At 31.6% G+C, this 18,548-nt stretch overlaps 1 protein-coding gene and 2 pseudogenes across 4 annotated transcripts; 1 reads left to right on the forward strand and 2 right to left on the reverse strand.

The window, feature by feature from the left end:
• The first annotated feature begins 200 nt into the window (after window positions 1–200).
• LOC129899682 (two-component response regulator-like APRR2) lies at window positions 201–5,408 on the forward strand. Of its 4 annotated transcripts, none has more exons than XM_055974707.1 (12): window positions 201–274; window positions 851–1,046; window positions 1,525–1,604; window positions 1,841–1,907; window positions 2,199–2,245; window positions 2,328–2,405; window positions 2,500–3,054; window positions 3,337–3,477; window positions 3,817–4,092; window positions 4,185–4,253; window positions 4,386–4,463; window positions 4,920–5,408. In XM_055974707.1, exons 2-12 carry the CDS (start codon window positions 917–919, stop codon window positions 5,085–5,087), a joined length of 1,689 nt encoding a protein of 562 aa, XP_055830682.1. In that variant the 5' UTR covers window positions 201–274; window positions 851–916; the 3' UTR covers window positions 5,088–5,408. The 4 variants fall into 4 exon arrangements, with proteins under 4 accessions (XP_055830682.1, XP_055830680.1, XP_055830681.1 ...); XM_055974705.1 differs by lacking the exon at window positions 201–274 and adding an exon at window positions 293–450; XM_055974706.1 differs by lacking the exon at window positions 201–274 and adding an exon at window positions 471–567.
• An 8,112-nt stretch (window positions 5,409–13,520) lies between these two features.
• Window positions 13,521–14,474, reverse strand: LOC129900067 (uncharacterized; annotated as a pseudogene).
• Window positions 14,475–14,603: 129 nt separating this feature from the next.
• LOC129900068 (uncharacterized) lies at window positions 14,604–16,701 on the reverse strand (annotated as a pseudogene).
• Between the last annotated feature and the right edge of the window lie 1,847 nt (window positions 16,702–18,548).

The following is an 18,548-nucleotide window of genomic DNA, read 5'->3' on the forward strand; positions in this document are numbered from 1 at the left end:
GTTGTTATATTTTAAAGTTATGAGTTTATATAATAGTTATTGTATAATTTTTTTGTAATAAACCTCATGGTTCAATGGCACCAACAAGATGAAAATTGAGATGACGGACCAATTTAACTAATAAGATTGGCCCGTGTGTTAAGTCAAACACAATTGGTAGGGTAGCATAAAGTTATTGACCAATGGTGAAGTAGCCATTTGTGTATAGTGTGGTCCGCAGCAGCAGATAACAACGATTCAGAGAAGTCAGGCAACTGCAATTAAATCCCCCAAGGCCCGTTGCTTCTCTCTTCTTGAATACACTCTTCTTTTCTCTCTTTTTCGGTCTTACTGTTTCCTTCTCTGTTTCCACTTTTCCAGCTAGATAGTCTGTACAATATCTATAATCAATTAAACATCCAAACAAACAATAATAATATTACTAGAGACATTCCTTTTTACTTCTCTGAGGTACTGGAAAATGTATACATACATATGACTACTTATGAATTCTGTTTTTTTTTTATATGCATTTTCTCAAAAGGAGAAATCAGATAAAAGTAGTACATATCCACCATGCATCAAAGGGTATGAAAAAAATGTAAACTTTTTCTTTCAATTTTCTGCTAATCATCAATTATGCACAGGCTTCTCTTTTCTTGATATCAAGTAATTTGTCTTGGGATGGTGACGTTTGTGTATTCACATGGTCTTTCTCTATTGTCTTTTCTCTGTTTATATTTGAAGATCTATCTCAATTCTCACATGGGGTTTTGTTTTTTTTGTTTTTTTATGCTGCTGCAGTATGTCCTCTTTCTTTTTCTTGATAAATTCTTGTGACTCTCATTTGAGGAGAATTTGGTGTCTGCAGATGCTGAGGAGTGAGCATCATAATTAAAGGCTTGTTTGGGTGCCTGAAAAGGATGCCAATTCAGAAATGGTTTGCACTGAGAATGAATTATTGGAGTGGAAAGATTTCCCAAAAGGACTTGGAGTCCTCCTTCTTGATAAAGACTCCAATTCTGCCTCTCAAATGGAATCAAGGCTTCAAGAAATGGATTATATAGGTAACATCTCCTTTTTGCCAATTGCTTTTGCATTTATTAACAAAGGAGGGTAAATACAGTGATCTGTAACTATCCATCTTTCTATTTTGAGAATAAGAGCATTAAGGGGCTATGTGATTTGAACTCTTGTCTGTCTTTTAAGGCCATAAAATAGCATTTTTGTTTCAAATTTTCCATTTAGTTCTTTGTTCTTTAATTTCTGAAAGAGATAGTAGCTAATAGAGTTGCCTCTTATAGTATAGTACCTGGTGAAATACCAAACTATACAAAATTAAGCGTCGAAGCTATAAATCACCTTGGAGCTATCAGCGTGATTGATTTAGCTTGTAGCAACTTCTAGAGGCCTCATCTTATTTATCCCAAACAATGTTTAAAAGCTAAAGACTACTCGTCTCGAGGTGAGGGAGCCTCTAAAAGTACGTCTCGAGTGGATCATTTCATCTTTATACACGTGACAAAACCATTCATGTCCTTGCAGTTTACACATTCTGCAATGAGAATGAGGCTTTATCTGCAATCTCAAGCAAGTCGGAAGTATTCCATGTTGCCATTGTAGAGGTATCTTTTCTTTTCTTTTTTCATCAATTTTATATTTATTTTCATGTAGACAATTGAGCTTGGGTAGTTATAGTACCTTTGTATCATGAAGAAAATTAAGCTATTGTATGCTGCAGCTAAAACAGTTATAGCTTTCCTTATCAATTATCACTTTGTAGTGGTTTATTACCAGAAAATTAACCAAGGCCAATGTTCTTTTTCACTATTTATGATTGTGTCTGTAATATTGTCAACAGGTAAGTGCTGACAACAGCGATGGAGGACTCAAATTTCTCGAATGTGCTAAAGATCTGCCAACTATAAGTAAGGGCTTCTGTTTTGTAATTAGACGCATACTTCGTGGTGCTAAACTCCTAAATCTTGTTTTTCTTGGAATCGATTCTTGCTTTATTAAGTTAGATATAGTGTTAACTTCATTCCTTTTTTATCTTTCATTATTTTGTTTTTGAAATGTTTCTAGATTCATAAAATGATATTGTGAAAAGCACCAACTAATCTCTGCTAAGAAACATCATAGAAACAGTAGAACTTGGAAATTTTGATTGCTAAGTGAAATATTTCTGATAGAACTTCATTATCCTATCCTTTTTCCAGTGATGTCAGATATTCACTCTATTAGCACCATGATGAAGTGTATAGCGGTAAGATCTCTGCGATCAATTTCCATTTGATGCAACTTTCTAAGTAAGTAAAATATTGTTGAACAATATACTTTTTTTGCAGCTGGGTGCAGTTGAGTTCCTTCAGAAACCATTATCAGATGATAAACTGAGAAACATATGGCAGCATGTAGTTCACAAGGTTTTTTCGAAACTACACTTAATTAAATATGTTCTTTTAGATTGTTGAGCTTATTATATGTAGAGGAAAATCTGAATTTTATTTATCGGAACAGGCATTTCATTCAGGAGGAAAGAATGTCTCTGAGTCACTTAAGCCGGTTAAAGAATCTCTTATATCCATGCTAGAGATCCAACCTGTAAAGCGCGAAGCAGACAATGAGAACTCTAGTGAAGCTGAACCCTTGACATCAGTGGTGGAAAACCAAAAAGTATCATCACCATGCTGCGATAAATATCCTGCTCCTTCAACCCCACAACAGAAACAAGGAGTGAGGTCAGTGGATGATGGTGATTTCCAAGATCATACTATCTTGCCAAATGAACAAGATAGTGGGGCACATGAAGGGGACGCAAAATCTGTCGAAACTACTTGTTGTGATTTTGTTGCTGAGACTACTGTCCCAGCAGATTCTTCCGAACGATTAGGAGAGGCTATCACAAAGGAGGAGCATGATTCTGCTGCTGATCAAAATATGGAGGATCCTATTGCTACTTGTTCACGAAGTAATGACTACCCAGTCAATGGCAGTACTCGTTCTGCAGACCCAAATAAAGCTTCTGGTCTCCATAGTTCAAGTGGGACAAAAGCTAATAAGAAGAAAATGAAGGTAAGATCGAACAACTGCTGACTAGTTGACAGTTCAACTCTGGCATTGAAGTAAAATTTAGCATTCGTTTGGATTTTCTTCTCAACTTTCAAATGTTAGATGAGATTTTGATGTCTTAAACAATAAATAGAATTTGATATTTGGCAATCAGAATAGGCTTTAAGCACTGTTGCCTTGTGCTTTTCAGCAATATATGTAGTTAACTCAGCATAGATAAAAGAACCCTGCATTTTTTAAATTACTTGTTTGTGGGAGTAAGCTTTCGTCTCTCCTTGAATCCAGGTAGACTGGACGCCTGAACTACACAAGAAATTTGTTAAAGCAGTCGAGAAAATTGGTATAGATCAAGCCATTCCTTCTCGAATACTAGAGCTGATGAAAGTAGAAGGACTGACAAGACATAATATAGCTAGCCATCTCCAGGTTGGTTGAGTTTTGTTGTGCTCTTTTCATATTTTACTAGTACTCTTGTTTTTCAGTTGAAGTTATTACGATACGTGAAAATGAATGCAAAAAAATAAACCCTGCCTGCTAGATAGATGGGAGCATGATACCTTTCATAATGCAGTAAATTTTATAAGGAACAATGGGTATAGTGTATGCAGACCTTACCTCTACCTCATAGAGATAGAATGGTTGTTTTGTTTTCGACAGACCCGTAGCTTACATAAAGCCTAGGGTGACATTGTAAAGCAAATTGTGCAAACATGAATAGACTATTATATTGCTCAGTTTAAGAACATCATCCCTTTCTCCACGCAGAAATTCAGAATGCAGCGGAGGCAAATTTTGCCAAAGGAAGACGAGAAAAGATGGCCTCGCCCTCAACCTAGAGATTCAGTACAGAGGACCTATTATCCACATAACCCTATCATGGCCTTCCCAACATATCATTCTAATCATGTACCCACAGCTGGACAATTCTATCCATCCTGGATACCACCAGGAGGTTACCCGAATGGTGCACATATGTGGGGTTCGCCTTATCATTCTGGATGGCAGCCGCCTGAGGCGTGGCAGTGGAATCCTCAACCAGGGGTAATAATAATGTCCTGAAAACTGAACTACTACTTTTTAGCTGAATTCTGAGTTTTCAGAATTATAAATATCTGTCATTTGATTACTTGCAGCTTTGTGCTGATGTATGGGGTTGCCCCGTTACGCCTCCATCTTTAGGATCATGTTCACCGTACCCTCAGGTAAATTCGTTGGTGTTACGATCTTCTTTGAACGTTCATGTTCAATTCAGCAACATATATTGGCTGTTCTATGTGAATGCACAATTGGAGCATGTTCATAAATCACAACTTTACATTGGTTATATATTGCAGAATGCAGCTGGATTTCACAGGGCTGAGGGAATACAGAACAGATATAGCATAATAGAGAAATCAGTTAATCTTCATCCGGTAAGTTTATCCCGCTAAATGTATATTTTCACTTCATTAAATCACTTAATCATGATAATACGATATAATTTGAAGTAAACACCGAGTTCAAGTAAGTTTTTACTGCATTAAGCAAATGTGGTCAGTATATGAATACATGGCGCAGATTCTTCAAAATACACTGCAAATTAAACTATTGACTTAGTAGTGCTCAATATTTTCAAAACATTAATATTATGATTATGTAAAAAATTTATTTTTTAAAAATTCTCTATGTTTAATCAAATAATATCACATAAATTATTACGGAGCTGCGAATCCCGGGTTCATGAGTATTCACTAACTTCTGCTCAAACCCCCTCTATATATATATTAAAATACTTACTAAAGATTTATAAATATTTGATTGTGAATCCCGGAATTATGATATATCAACTTGCTAAAAATACATAAACTTTAAATTTTGGGGTTTTGCAGGCGGAGGAGGTGATAGATAAGGTAGTGAAGGAGGCAATAAACAAGCCATGGTTGCCACTGCCCTTGGGCCTAAAACCTCCTTCAACGGAGAGTGTTCTCGACGCGCTGTCTAAACAAGGCATCTCCACCGTCCCTTCACGCATCAACGGCTCCCGTCGCCCCTACTGACATGGCAATTGCTTCCCGGGAGTGCCACACACGGATGCGCGTGTTTCAACGCTCAACCCAAGCGCGTGGCGACGACACACAAGAAAAAAGTAGATCCTTTAACTGATCCGATAAAGGTCTTGCTCGTGTGCTGTCCCTTTCTGTTGGTGTGGCACAGAAACAGCCACGTGTATGACTTGGATTGAATAGCGGAAATGTTTGGTTTTTCTGTAAATACTGCTTCTTTCTCAAATTAGTCATCGTATTTATCTTTTACACTTTTCTTATGAATTTAATAATTTAATCTTATTTATATCTTAAATATAATTTATCTTCATTAAATATTTATTTTATATATTATCACGTCATAATTGAGATGTTTGCAGTATTCAAAAATAATTAATTCATTAAGAATAAAATGAAGAAAATATTTAATTTAATTTAAAATTTTAAAAATTACGATAAATAATTTTAAAACAAAAATAATACTAGTAGATGCTGAAAAGTAAGTTTACCTTTTTAGCCGGATTAGTGACATTATTGATTGCCTTTTGATTCGGAATAATGAATTGGGTTTATTTATGGGAAGTGATGTTGTGGGGCTATATTCGGGGATTACAAATTTTCAATAATTCGGAAAAAAGAAAACCATTAAATTCGAATTTGAACAACATTTTATCCATCACAAAAAAAGTAAATTCTTTTATTGAGTGCTAAGAAGGGAGGTTGGTTGGTTGGTTGGGTGATGAAAATAAAAGAAGAGCAACTTTAGGGACCAGGAGGTACTTTTTCTTGATAAGTCAAAAATGCAGAGATTGATTAAACGGAAATTAATAATGAATGTGGTTAATAACGAAAAGATTGATCTACATGAATTATTTACTTTTAAAAAAATAGTATCTCTTTAAATAACTTAATTGATGCATTGCTGATAGCCTAATATATGCATTCTTATTTCATAGAATAATATTTTATTTTCATTTCATTTTATTTGATTTTTTTATCTAACACAAAATTTAAAAATATGTTTTAAAAAAAAATATTTAAAATAAACTATAGATATTTATGTGACTAAAATCGGTGAAATGTAAAATTTCAATGTATCATTCTTTTTTAACAAATTAAAAAATAAAATGCAAAACACATAAATTGAAAATGAAGGAGGTATAAATTTTTCATAACTTATTACCAGTATTATTTAATATCACCAAGCCGACACTACATTAATTATTATCTATTATTATCTTATACGTCAACCAAACATTACATTATCTAATTTCTAGATTTGATAATGGGTTACATTATGTCTAATTCCATCAACTAAACGACCCATTATTAGTACGACAAAAACAAGTAAAGCTTCTAAGTTAACAGATAAATAGTTTACGTAACTAATAACATTCACAGTAATTCGCTAGGTGATAAATTGAGGTGGTAAGTTAATCCATAAAATCACAATCTGCCTAATTTAATCCGTTTAGCTAAGCCCATTTTAGTTCATCTTCTTTAAGGTCGTCAAAGTTTAGACTGATATCAAGTTGTCCAAATATTTTTTTATTTAATATATTATATATAATCATAATAAACAAACATGATAATTTTATAAAATGCTAAAAAAATTATAAAAATACAAATAAAGCAATTAAACCTTAGTTAAGAGTTTGAGCGAGTTTGAATTATGACTTGCATTTAAAATCATTTCAATTTAATTCATTTCAATCTAAATAAATTTTGGGTGAATTAATAACAGGAAAATTGCGTGATATGACAAACATTACTACTTTATTACTCTATATGGGTATAGTTTTATTTTATCATCATGTGTGGGTATATTTTGATGAAATTTGCTATGGAAGGCGGGCCCCACTTTCTGATTTGTATTAGAATCAAAAACGTTTTCACTTCCCCTTTTTATTTCTGTTATACAGTTTCTTTCCTTTCTCTCTCTACTCAACTCAAAATTCGCTCCTAAAATCTCGCTGTGTATTAATTTTAAATTTTCACCAATCTCACTCTCCCTCCTAGTTGATAATTTCTATTTGAGGTAACCTCTAAATTGTGTATTAGTTCTTCATTTTGTGTTTTTTCTTCATTTTTTTTAAATTTGAAAAATTCTATGTTCTTCTGTGCTTTCATCTTCTTTTTTTTAAAGTTTGAAACTTCAAAATTAGTTTTCCCCAATCGATTGATAGTGTTGATTCTCAAACAATGGATGACCAGACTCCATCTATGAGATTTACACGAGGTATATCATTGCATGCCTATTCCCCTCAAAATTTTTCATAATTTTCTATTGACCTAACACAATTACTGATAGAAAATATAGGATCAATTGCAAGAAGTAAAGAGATCGACAATGCCAGATCTATTGAAAACTATGAGATCAGGTCCAAGCTTAGAAACGACCCACTGAAGGTTCAACAAATCACACAACAAGCAATAAAAAAAGCTGCAAAATCAGTTGAGTCGAAACAAAAGGGCTTAGTAGATTTAGGATCTAAAAAAAGAGGAAAGCAAAAGAAATTGATCCTATTAATAATGAATCAATTACCGGAGAGGATGTTGATGAAGCTTCAATTGATAATAGTGAAACTGAAAGACCTTAGGTATTTTGTATAAACCTAATTGTATAATTTATATTTTTATACATTTGGGGTAAACTAACATGTATAAGTGTTATCTGTTTCATTTAGTTGTATACAAATAATTTGACATGCCAAAACATATTAATTCTTGTACATTGTACAAGTCTAATTTTTGCTAAATCATAGTTCAATAAAAGAAGCTATATACATTAGTTGTTTATTTTTATACAATTCAACTTGTTTTGATATATGTCAGGTAAGTTTATTATTATACAATAATAACAATAGTATATGATGACATATATACAGTTATAAAGTTTATTTATACATATACAATCAATTATACATTATCTGAGCATTTGTGTATAATAATTGTTATTCCACATTATATGAAGATTTATATTTAAGATTACTATTGCTTATATATATCAGTACAAAACATGACATCTAAAAGATATATACTATATATTAATTTGTAGTTAGTAATAGCTTCATTCTTTTTTGTATGTTCTTTAAAAATCAATTTAATTAAGCTCATTTATTTTTGATAGGTTGTTAAATTTCATTCTCAGTAAAAATCTCAAGCACACTCCACACATGCAATGTTATACAAACATTGACATTATGGATCATTTAATGGAGTATTTGTCTGAGTCTCAGTTGAAGCTTTTCTGAGGTACTACATGTTTTGATCAGTTGACTGTCATGAAAAGATGTCATGTTCAAGTATAATTATTTAGGTGCTTTATGTTGCATGGATTGGAAGGTAGTTCAATAGATGATATCCTCATCTATGCAAATGACACTAGACTATGCTTCATACATAGGAATTTTTCAATTATTTCTAGTCTCAAGTGTGATGAGAATGTGTCTAGTTTTGTTTTCAACACTACTGTACCAAACAAAATTCTTAGCCAGTACTTTGAAGATATAAATTATATCGATAAACAATATCTTATTGATAGTTTTACTGGCAAGGTATGGGGTTATATCGATGATGATGCATTGAAGTTTTCATTATTATACTATATTCATACTAACATTCTATCTACGGAGCCTACTTGTTCAACAATAGACATGATGAATTTTGATTTGATCAAGTCTGATAGATATATGGACTACCCATGGGGTAATAGAGCATTTGATGAACTAGCCAAAAATCTGCATAAGAAGATAACACCAGAAGGGAAGTATTACAGAATACATGATTTTCCACTTGCCATGCAAGTATGATTTTGTGAATGTTGTTCTAAGGTTGACCTAATGATTACTGTCAAGGTGTCTGTCCACATTTCGAGAATTCTCAACTGGAAGATGAGAAAAGACAAGCCTCGCCTAGATTACTTTTTGAAAGGAATGTTACGTGATGAAGATAACTCGATAAGTCTTTTCAAAATTTTTAATTAAATCAAATATTTAGATTGTGTATGTACTATTTAAACATCTTATACAGATTTGGCTAATTTATTATAATTATATAATTAAATAGATTTTTGTATGCACAATACATTTAGTTATACTAATATTATAATTGTATACTATTGGGGTTGTATAATTCGGAGTAACACTATATAATGAATTTAATTTACTTTTGCAGATCACTTTCCACAATCTAAGTCCTTCTCCTATGAAAATTCAAATTCTTCAATTGCCGCCTGAGTACATTGTGTCAGAGTCTCATGTTGATGTAGGTGTGTTCAGTAACCCGTTGATTCCAATGATGATTTTGAAGATTCTCCAGATTTAAGAAAGATAAAAGCCAAAGAGAAAGTTGGTTGTCGTGCAATTCCCGCGCTGAAGAAGTCAAGACATTTTGTTGTTGCGTCTGTCTAGAATGTAAGAATAAAACAAGTGTCCAAACATCAAACTGTCCCACCTGTTGTCAATCCTTCACCTTCAAAGAAGCGGGGTAAACGTCCTCATCAATGGGTTGATAAATCAGCAATAAACCAACGTGTGCAGCGAAAAAAGATAAATGACCCTATTAAAAAATCATCATTTAGCAGGCATCTGATTTAAGAATATCTCGCGATGAATTTGATTCGTTCAAAAAATCGATAAGCTCATTTTTTAAATATATATATATATATATCTTATATATCATAGTTAATTCTTATTTTTATACTTTACAGTTGTATTGGAGGCCATAAACAAGAAGAACACAAATCATAATAAACAAAATGAGGTAGTTGAGCAAGAAGTTCCAACACATTCAACATCCAATAGCCAGCACCAGTCTCCTCTTTTTGATCCATCATCCGATTCTGGAATAAGATACCCAGGATAATCAAGTAACATAAAGCTTCCGCAGGTAAAGTCTTTTTTACTTATTATATACTATTTATACAAAATCTATGTATATAGTGTTATACATACATGGCTCATGCCCAATATTTTATGACTGTATAATCCACAATTCATTTATACATTTCAATATTTGTATAAATAATTGCAGATATACATATTAACTTGTCATCTTAATTTTCTTTATTTGCTTCTATATTAAGAATGTCATTAATGACGATTTGTTGTTTGATCAGATCATTTCAGATGTTTGAATAGTCATATATTATTTAATTCAATTTATACATTATCTATAAGTTGCATTTGTACATATGTTAATTTAATTTTTTTTAAAGATTGTTTGTCCAAATTTGCATAATGAAACAAATGAGGAGCTACAGTCCATTATTGCAACAATCAGATGCCAGTAAAACTCCAGCTATATGTATATATTTATATGTTGTAAATTTAGATCACAGTTTTATACTTATACATTTTATTATATTAACCTTCATCTATCTTAATGGTATATCTATATATATATATAGTTTATACAATTCCACATTTTATACAACTTTCAATGTTAATTAATATTATACAACACTCTTAAATCCACATTTATACATGATTAAATTGTACATATATATATATATTTGTTATTTCAATTTTGTTCCCATTTATTCATTAAAGGCTCTCGACTTGGATAATCTCTTGCTCGATACGATTATTTCAGAGGTATGATTATACATTAATACTACAATTTCAATTATCTTTAAAATCTGTATAAATTGAATTTGTATACACATTACCTAATATTTTTTTTATAAGATTATTTCTCAAAATTTGAATAAGTATTCTCATTAGCAATCAGGACTTGTCGATGATCAAACAGATGTGAACAAACCCCAGCAGTATGCATTTAAAAATTTATTAGTTATTAGTTTTTATTTGATTTCTCAATATGTTCTTGTGTACCTTCATCAGAATGTGTCGACTATTTCTATTAATGAACATCAGAACTCATTGTCACATCTATCTGATGGTGACAGAGACCCATTTTCGAGTGATTGTCCCAAAGAAACAACACTGTCAGCCCCAACTGAGCCTAGGACGTCTGATACGGAAGAAGACTCAAATCTGGGTGATTGTCATAAAGAAACAATTATGTCATCTTCATCGGCCGAGTAGTCTGTTGTATATCCTATACAACTTTCACTTTCAATGTCCAATGCAGACGTACCCAAATTTCAATTTTTGTTGGCTGATCAATTTCTCCCAAGCCTTAATTCAGAAAGGAGCATTGTACTTCATGAATAGTCCATAGAGGACGATCATACACCTTTACATATTTAAAGAATTAGGCGTCCAGGTCCATATAACACATCGCCATACAATGCTTCATTTGGATCAGATACAGGTATGAATTATTTTTTTCAACAATGAATTTTATACATTGTGTTAACACTGAAATGCACCATGTATACATTTCAGGGTGTTCTTCAAAGTCTCCTTCAATTTTTTCTTTGAAACATCCATTCATTATTTTAGCCAGAAGATGAGGACAAATCTACTTTTGTCAAGTTTTGAAAATGGTTAAGGGAAGGTTTATTGTCCAGGCATCATATCAAGTAAGAATTAGATATAAAAAGTATGAATAATTTGTGTACACACCAAAAAATATATTATTTACACCTCTAAGTTAATTTTTTGTCTTACATTACAGGAAGAACAATGAGGACAGATACAAAAAGCATAAAGCAGCGCTAAAACAGTGCTTTGATTATGGGGTTATTAAAATTGACAACAAAAATTGGTTCTACAAACTTGCAAATGTAGGGCAGTTGCAAGATGACTGGCATACTATTAGTTTATTAATTTTAACATTATTATCTTTCAACACTTAGATATGCTCTTCTACTATCTGAAAAAAAAATAAAATTTTCAATAGCTCAACCTATAAGTTCAGCACAATTGATTGCAATTTCAACAACTTAATAAATTGCATCTGAAAAGCATATAACAATGCTGAAAATGTAGCTTCAAGGAGAGTTCAGAAGAGACCATCCTCAAGTATATAAAAGGATACAGGATGCACTGTATTATACCATAGCATTCGGTGGACAATATTTTTATTTTAGTCAATGTGAAAGAGAGGTTTCATTGGGTCTTAATTGTTGTTTCTTTCAATGAACGTTGTATAATGGTGTGCGATTCAATCAGTAATGTGCTGCACCATTTGTATATTGACAATGAGGTCAATTAATATGCCCAGCTCATTCCCATGTATCTATATATGTCTGATTTGTATACAAAGAAAGGATTGGATGTGGCCTCTCATCCAAAGTACAATGCACACTTTTTTTTGATTCATTTGACATTCTTTATGTCAACGTTATACCACAAAAAATTGAAGAAAGCTTGTAAGTATATTCAGTTTTTTCTCTTTTATACTATATTGCGAAATATTCTAATTCATTGTAAATTTATAATTTTTAGGGATTGTATATGTGGCATCTTATGCATTACATCTCAGTTATGAAAATGGAATTCCAGATTCATTCGATCCAGAGTTGACACGTATGAAATACGCACAACTGCTATGGTATTATGAAATGCAGAAGATAAAATGTGAAGCAATTAGTGACAGTGAGGCACCCCCGAAATCTGACAGGAGTAGGACTAATTGTGATATTGGAGAAAGAATCACAATTCAGTAGAATTTAAGTTTCCATTTCAGATACTGAATGTACGCATGACTTTTATACGCTTTTGTATTTTTTCATACATTGCTTGACACTATACTTTTGTCGCTGTTAAGTACGTTGGTAATATTTTGAATTAGCTAATATTTTTTGTGATCGTACGCAATTTATGTCTTCTTTAAATTTAATTATGTTCTTATTTCCATTCAAAATATGTTGTATAATTATATAAAGACACTATGTCTCGAATCAACTTTTGATCAGACTTATCATTAACAAATTTGGAAACAAGCAGACAAACAAAGAACTTATAAAAAAATATGAGTATAAAAATTCATACATATATAAAAAAAATGATTCAATTGTATACAATGACAAATTTACAATATATATTTATACATATTAGACAAATATAACAAACAAGTGTATAAAATATTAAGTTCTACATATTTATATGGAATATTACTGAATGAATTATACCTATAAATAGCATGCATCATAAAATAATTTGTATAATCAATTTTGACATCTTATACAACTATATATGTATATGCATTTATATTTTTTATTAATATACAAACGAACTTCGTCAATAACATCATCATATTCATTTATACATTTTTGGTTTAACCTCTATACTTATACAAACATACTTGTTCCAACTTTCAAATTAGATTTATACATTTATCCTTAATTAAACATCTTAACAGAAAAACAACACTTAAACATTAAGCATTATTACTGTTTAGCTATTCAAAGAATTCATAAATTCGTAATGTGTCAAACAATTTATTCCAAGAGAACTATTCAAAATAGAAATGCATAGCATTTTCAATTCAAAAGAAGTTCAAATTATCAAACCAATCTATCACTCGTCAACTATCTCAAGGCTTATTTCTACATGAACTCGTGTTATGACCTGCAACTCCACATGTACTACACGTATTCTTCCACACATTCCCAAGCAACTCTCTTGAACCCTTTGCTTGAGTCTTCTTTCTTGGCCTGCCAAGTCGTCTCTTGAAAGGTGGAGGCAGAACTACATCATTCAAGATGTATTCCGGTACCTCCCACTCTTTAATATCTGGTAAGGGATATATTTGCATCTCATAAATCTTCAGGACAGTTTCTGATTTGTATAAATCAGAGCAATATTCATCTGCTGTTAGATTTTTCGATTTCAATACAGCCCAAACATGTTCACATGATATTTTTCTTTCTAGAACCTACCACAAGAAAATATTTTTTTTCTGAAGACACACTACAAAATTTCTGCCATCGTCATTCACATTGTGCACGTATTCAGTTGATGGTACAACCTGTCATCGCATTAACAAATAATAAAATAAAGATTTGTATATATAGTTTTAATATATATTTGAAGAACAATATACAAAAAAATAAAATACATACCATCATTCTTGTGCACATAGCTTCATTCTCTATGAGTTTATCCTGATACTTTTCAAACAATGACGTCAAAGTTCCGGTGGCTTTCATTTTATAATCATGATTCCATCTTCCAAACATAAGTTTAACCTGCTCCAAAAATTCAAAGATTGACAACTCTCTAGTTGATACTAGTACAACATTTATACTCTCTGCAATATTCGATGTCCTAACCCATCCTCGATGAACTTCTGCATAACACCTAGCCCAATTTTCATATCCATCCAACTCTAAGCATTCTTTCGCTCTTACATCTACCTTCTCCCATTCTTCGTTAGACTATGAAATTTAATTTTTTTGCACGTCTTCACCATTTTGTAGAATATAGCAGTCAGCTTTTCATGTAACTTTTTGTATTTTTTTTGCACATTATCCCATAAATGCCACATGCAAGCGTAATAAGGCACATCAATATACACTCTCGTGACGGTCTTTATAATGCTCTCATTTCTATCAGACACAACACACATATTATTATGTTTTTCATACGCCTCTTTTAGTTGTTCAAAGAACCACGTTCAAGCTGCATCATTTTCAAAATCAATCACACCATACGCAAGTGAAAAGATATGACCTACAAATCAATTCATATACAGATCAGTAAGCACATATATACACATATACAAAAAAATTGTATATATAAACATAGATATTCAACATAAAATGCACCATACCTACTCCATCTGTAGTACTTGCTGCAACAAAAGTTTCATTATATGGTCCTATTCGAAAACTTTCATCCACAACAATAACAGGTCAGCAATGTCTAAATCCTTGTATAAAAGTACTCAAAGCAACAAACACGTACAAGAATTGATCATTAATAGTTTTCTTCAATTGTAAATGAGATCCTGGATAAGTGATAGACATCATATACAAATAAGCAGGCAGCTTGTTGTAAGATCCGACAGGTATACCCCTCAAGCCATCTCTTTAATCCTCCAAGCACATTAACTTTGAGATCTAATTTCACATTATTTTTAATATCCACAGCCGTATAATTTCTTTTGTGATCTACCAGCTTAGATTTGATAATCCCTCCAATCACATTACTTGTTAGTTATTTTTGTGAATATACTTTGTCCTTCAAAGGGCACGTATGCTCTTTGTTGAAAGGTTCTTATTTTGAACATTTCAGACTTGTTAATATTCGACGCCTTTATTTTTCATTCACACACATCAGAAAAGCATTATAGTGTATGTGTGGACATACCAGGAGCGACATAATTAGAAATGAGGCTATTCAGGACAATGTAGGAGTGACCTCGGTGGAAGACAAGATGCGGGAAATGCGATTGAGATGGTTTGAGCATGTGAAGAGGAGAGACACAGATGCCCCAGTGAGGAGATGTGAGAGGTTGGCCATGGATGGTTTCAGAAGAGGTAAGGGTAGGCCGAAGAAATATTGGAGAGAGGTGATTAGACAGGACATAGCGCAGTTACAGCTTACCGAGGACATGACCTTAGATAGGAGGGTGTGGAGGACCCGCATTAGGGTAGAAGGCTAATACATAGTCTCGTTATTCTTTCCTATTAGTAAGCGCATTAGCGCATTATAATTTCCTTTGTGGAGGACTCATATTAGGATAAAAGGCTAGGTGACTTATCCTTACATGATAATAGTTGTAGTTCTGCTCATTGTTTATTGTCATTTGATTTCTGCATTGTATTGTTGTTTATAGGTGTGGGGCCGTTTTACTTTGATTATCTTATTTATTTATAGTAGTTAATGCCTCTTTCTTACGTACTATTCTACCATGACTTTCTCACTTTTGCTATTCCTTATTTTCATCTTGTTTTCGATATGCTTGTCCCTATCTGACCTTTTATCTTGTTTCCATCTCTTGAGCCGAGGGTCTTTCGGAAACATCCGCCCTACCTTTCAAGGTGGGGGTTAGGTCTCGTACACTCTACCCTCCCCAGACCTCATATGGTGGAATTATACTGGGTTTGTTATGGTTGTTGTTGTTGTATAGCTACAGGTAAAATTTAACTCAATATATCAGTCCACACATATTATACTCAAATATATATAAATACAACACAGCATGTACTTATTCAGTTCAAACATTACCTGATCACATTTGACCTCTCAGTTCTATATTGAAATCGATGTGAAATTGCATATTGCTCCATAACAGATTTGAGAGTTGCTTTATCCCTATACACTTGGTTCTTTTCGACGTATTTAAAACATGGATCTGAAATAACCTCATCACAACACACTGCTTCAATACCCCTTAATGTATCCACCAAATCAAAAATGGTCAATTGATTTGTCTCAAAACTGTCAACTAAATCTGTACAAGTTGACTCTATCATATCATTGATTTCAGTTATACAAATCGGATATTTGTTAAAATAATTACTAGCCTTCTTGTGCATTACATACACTCTCACACCCATGTCGTTGTGTAAGGTGTATTGCTTCGTTCTACCTTGTACTCAATCTTCAGTCTCTTGCTAGTCACATCAACATCAAGCTGATTTGTAATTACATTATACAACTCTGAATATGATGCGTTCTCTTTGAAAACAATCAATAGTATAATCAACATAACAATTTCCATCATCTCATTTACTAGAATGCATTACCAGTATAGCTAAGGAACCCATTTCTGTGTATTTTTAAGTGCAATAAAAGAGAATACATTATATAAATCAACAAATCACACGTTGATACTGAATATACAATATCTAATCTTATATACAAACCAACATAAACAACAACTATATTTCAACTACATTCCATATAACTTTATACGTATACAAAGTTGATTAATACACAACTTAATTGTATATGTATATATTAAACATTACACAATTTTTCTGATACACATACAAGTACTATACAGATATTCAAGTGCTTTATGTTTAGTCCATATTTATACAATTTTTACACAGCTATATGTAATATCAAAATTCTATATTGACACTTTTTTAACAAACTAATTTGATCATTTATACATATACACTTAAGGAAGGTTTATACAACTTTATATTACTCCACATATACCATCATAACTGCATCATAGCACAAAACTAGAATTATACAAGTAATCTCAATATACAATATATAATCATACTAACATGAATTACAAGATTTCATATTTCGGTAAATTAATTTTTCAATTTACAGTAAAAATTGTAACATAGATCTCGTGTACGTATTTCTATACAAATCAGCAGTAGCTTTTACTCCCTAATTATTCAGAAAATTCAATCTAATTTGAAATCTAATTGAAAATATATGCACATTCATGACACAATTATTGCACACAATTCATTCAATATACAAAAATAATTTTTGAAATCAGATGATGAATTAATGTTATTTACTATGAATGACTTACATGATTCACTGATTGAGATTGCAATTGTTGACTTTCGCGAGCTTCAAAACCCCTTTGCAATGACGAGTTTGTTGAAGAAGAAGAAGGAAAAACGTGAAAAAAATTCTATCGAAATACAAATTGCGTGCAATCAGGGATTCGTTCCATATACTTAACTGATGTTTAGTGTCTTTTCAGTCATTTTAAAAAAAAATAAATTTTGTATAATTTTTTACTTAAAATTTAGTTTATACTAATTTAAATTTACCATAGCAAACATAAATTCACCATTCTAAGTAATTAGGCAAATTATATCCAATTGAAATAATTAGACTTAAAATATTTGCCATATAAAAAATTTTCATCACTAACCCGCTAATTTGTAGGTGATAGCTCAGGGTTCTAATTGAAGAAAATTATAGAAAGTTAGAAACTTGACAAGTTTGATTGTCCAAATACTGTTCACAAAAGAAAAAGTCTTTTTTTTCCTGCATGCATAATAATTTGCTTGTGACTGATAAGCCAAACACTTGTTGAAGAAAAGTGTAACAAATCTTAGTCGGTCCACTGTAACAAGATATGTATTAATAATTGTTGGAAGTAAAAAGAATTGGGCCCAGGATGACAAGAATTTGTCACAGTGTGGTTGGAATTATTCATCATTTTAATATTTCTCCAGTTTCAAAATCTTACCAAATAGGAGTATAGTAAAACATGTAATCGTGTTTATCCAAAAATTGTGTGGCTACTATATTAGATGTGGTTATATATATATATATATATATATATATATGAATATTGATATTTGACGTTGACATCTCATTTATATGAGACTTGAGCCTTATTTGTTTTCATTAAGATTAAGACGTCTGAATCTGAATAATGAAGATATTTTTTATAAATCTAAACACTGAATAATTAATACTGTTTGCTTTCTTAACATCTGAATATATTGAATTAAAAATTATTAAATATAATAATAATATACTCAATATAATTTACAATATAAAATTTAAATAATATAGTAAATAAATATTAAATCTTTAATATATTTGAGAAAATATTAATATAATAAGACCACTAAACAAATAAAATATGAAATATATCATAATATATCATCAAATGTATCAA

This window comes from Solanum dulcamara, chromosome 8 (genome assembly GCF_947179165.1).
Source record: "Solanum dulcamara chromosome 8, daSolDulc1.2, whole genome shotgun sequence".
Lineage (NCBI taxonomy): Eukaryota > Viridiplantae > Streptophyta > Magnoliopsida > Solanales > Solanaceae > Solanum > Solanum dulcamara.

Coding starts and splice junctions, on each gene's coding strand:
- LOC129899682 (XM_055974707.1), top strand. CDS start 917: ATGGTTTGCACTGAGAATGAATTATTGGAGTGGAAAGATTTCCCAAAA. Junction 1,047..1,524: donor TCAAGAAATGGATTATATAG/GTAACATCTCCT, acceptor ATGTCCTTGCAG/TTTACACATTCTGCAATGAG. Junction 2,246..2,327: donor CCATGATGAAGTGTATAGCG/GTAAGATCTCTG, acceptor CTTTTTTTGCAG/CTGGGTGCAGTTGAGTTCCT.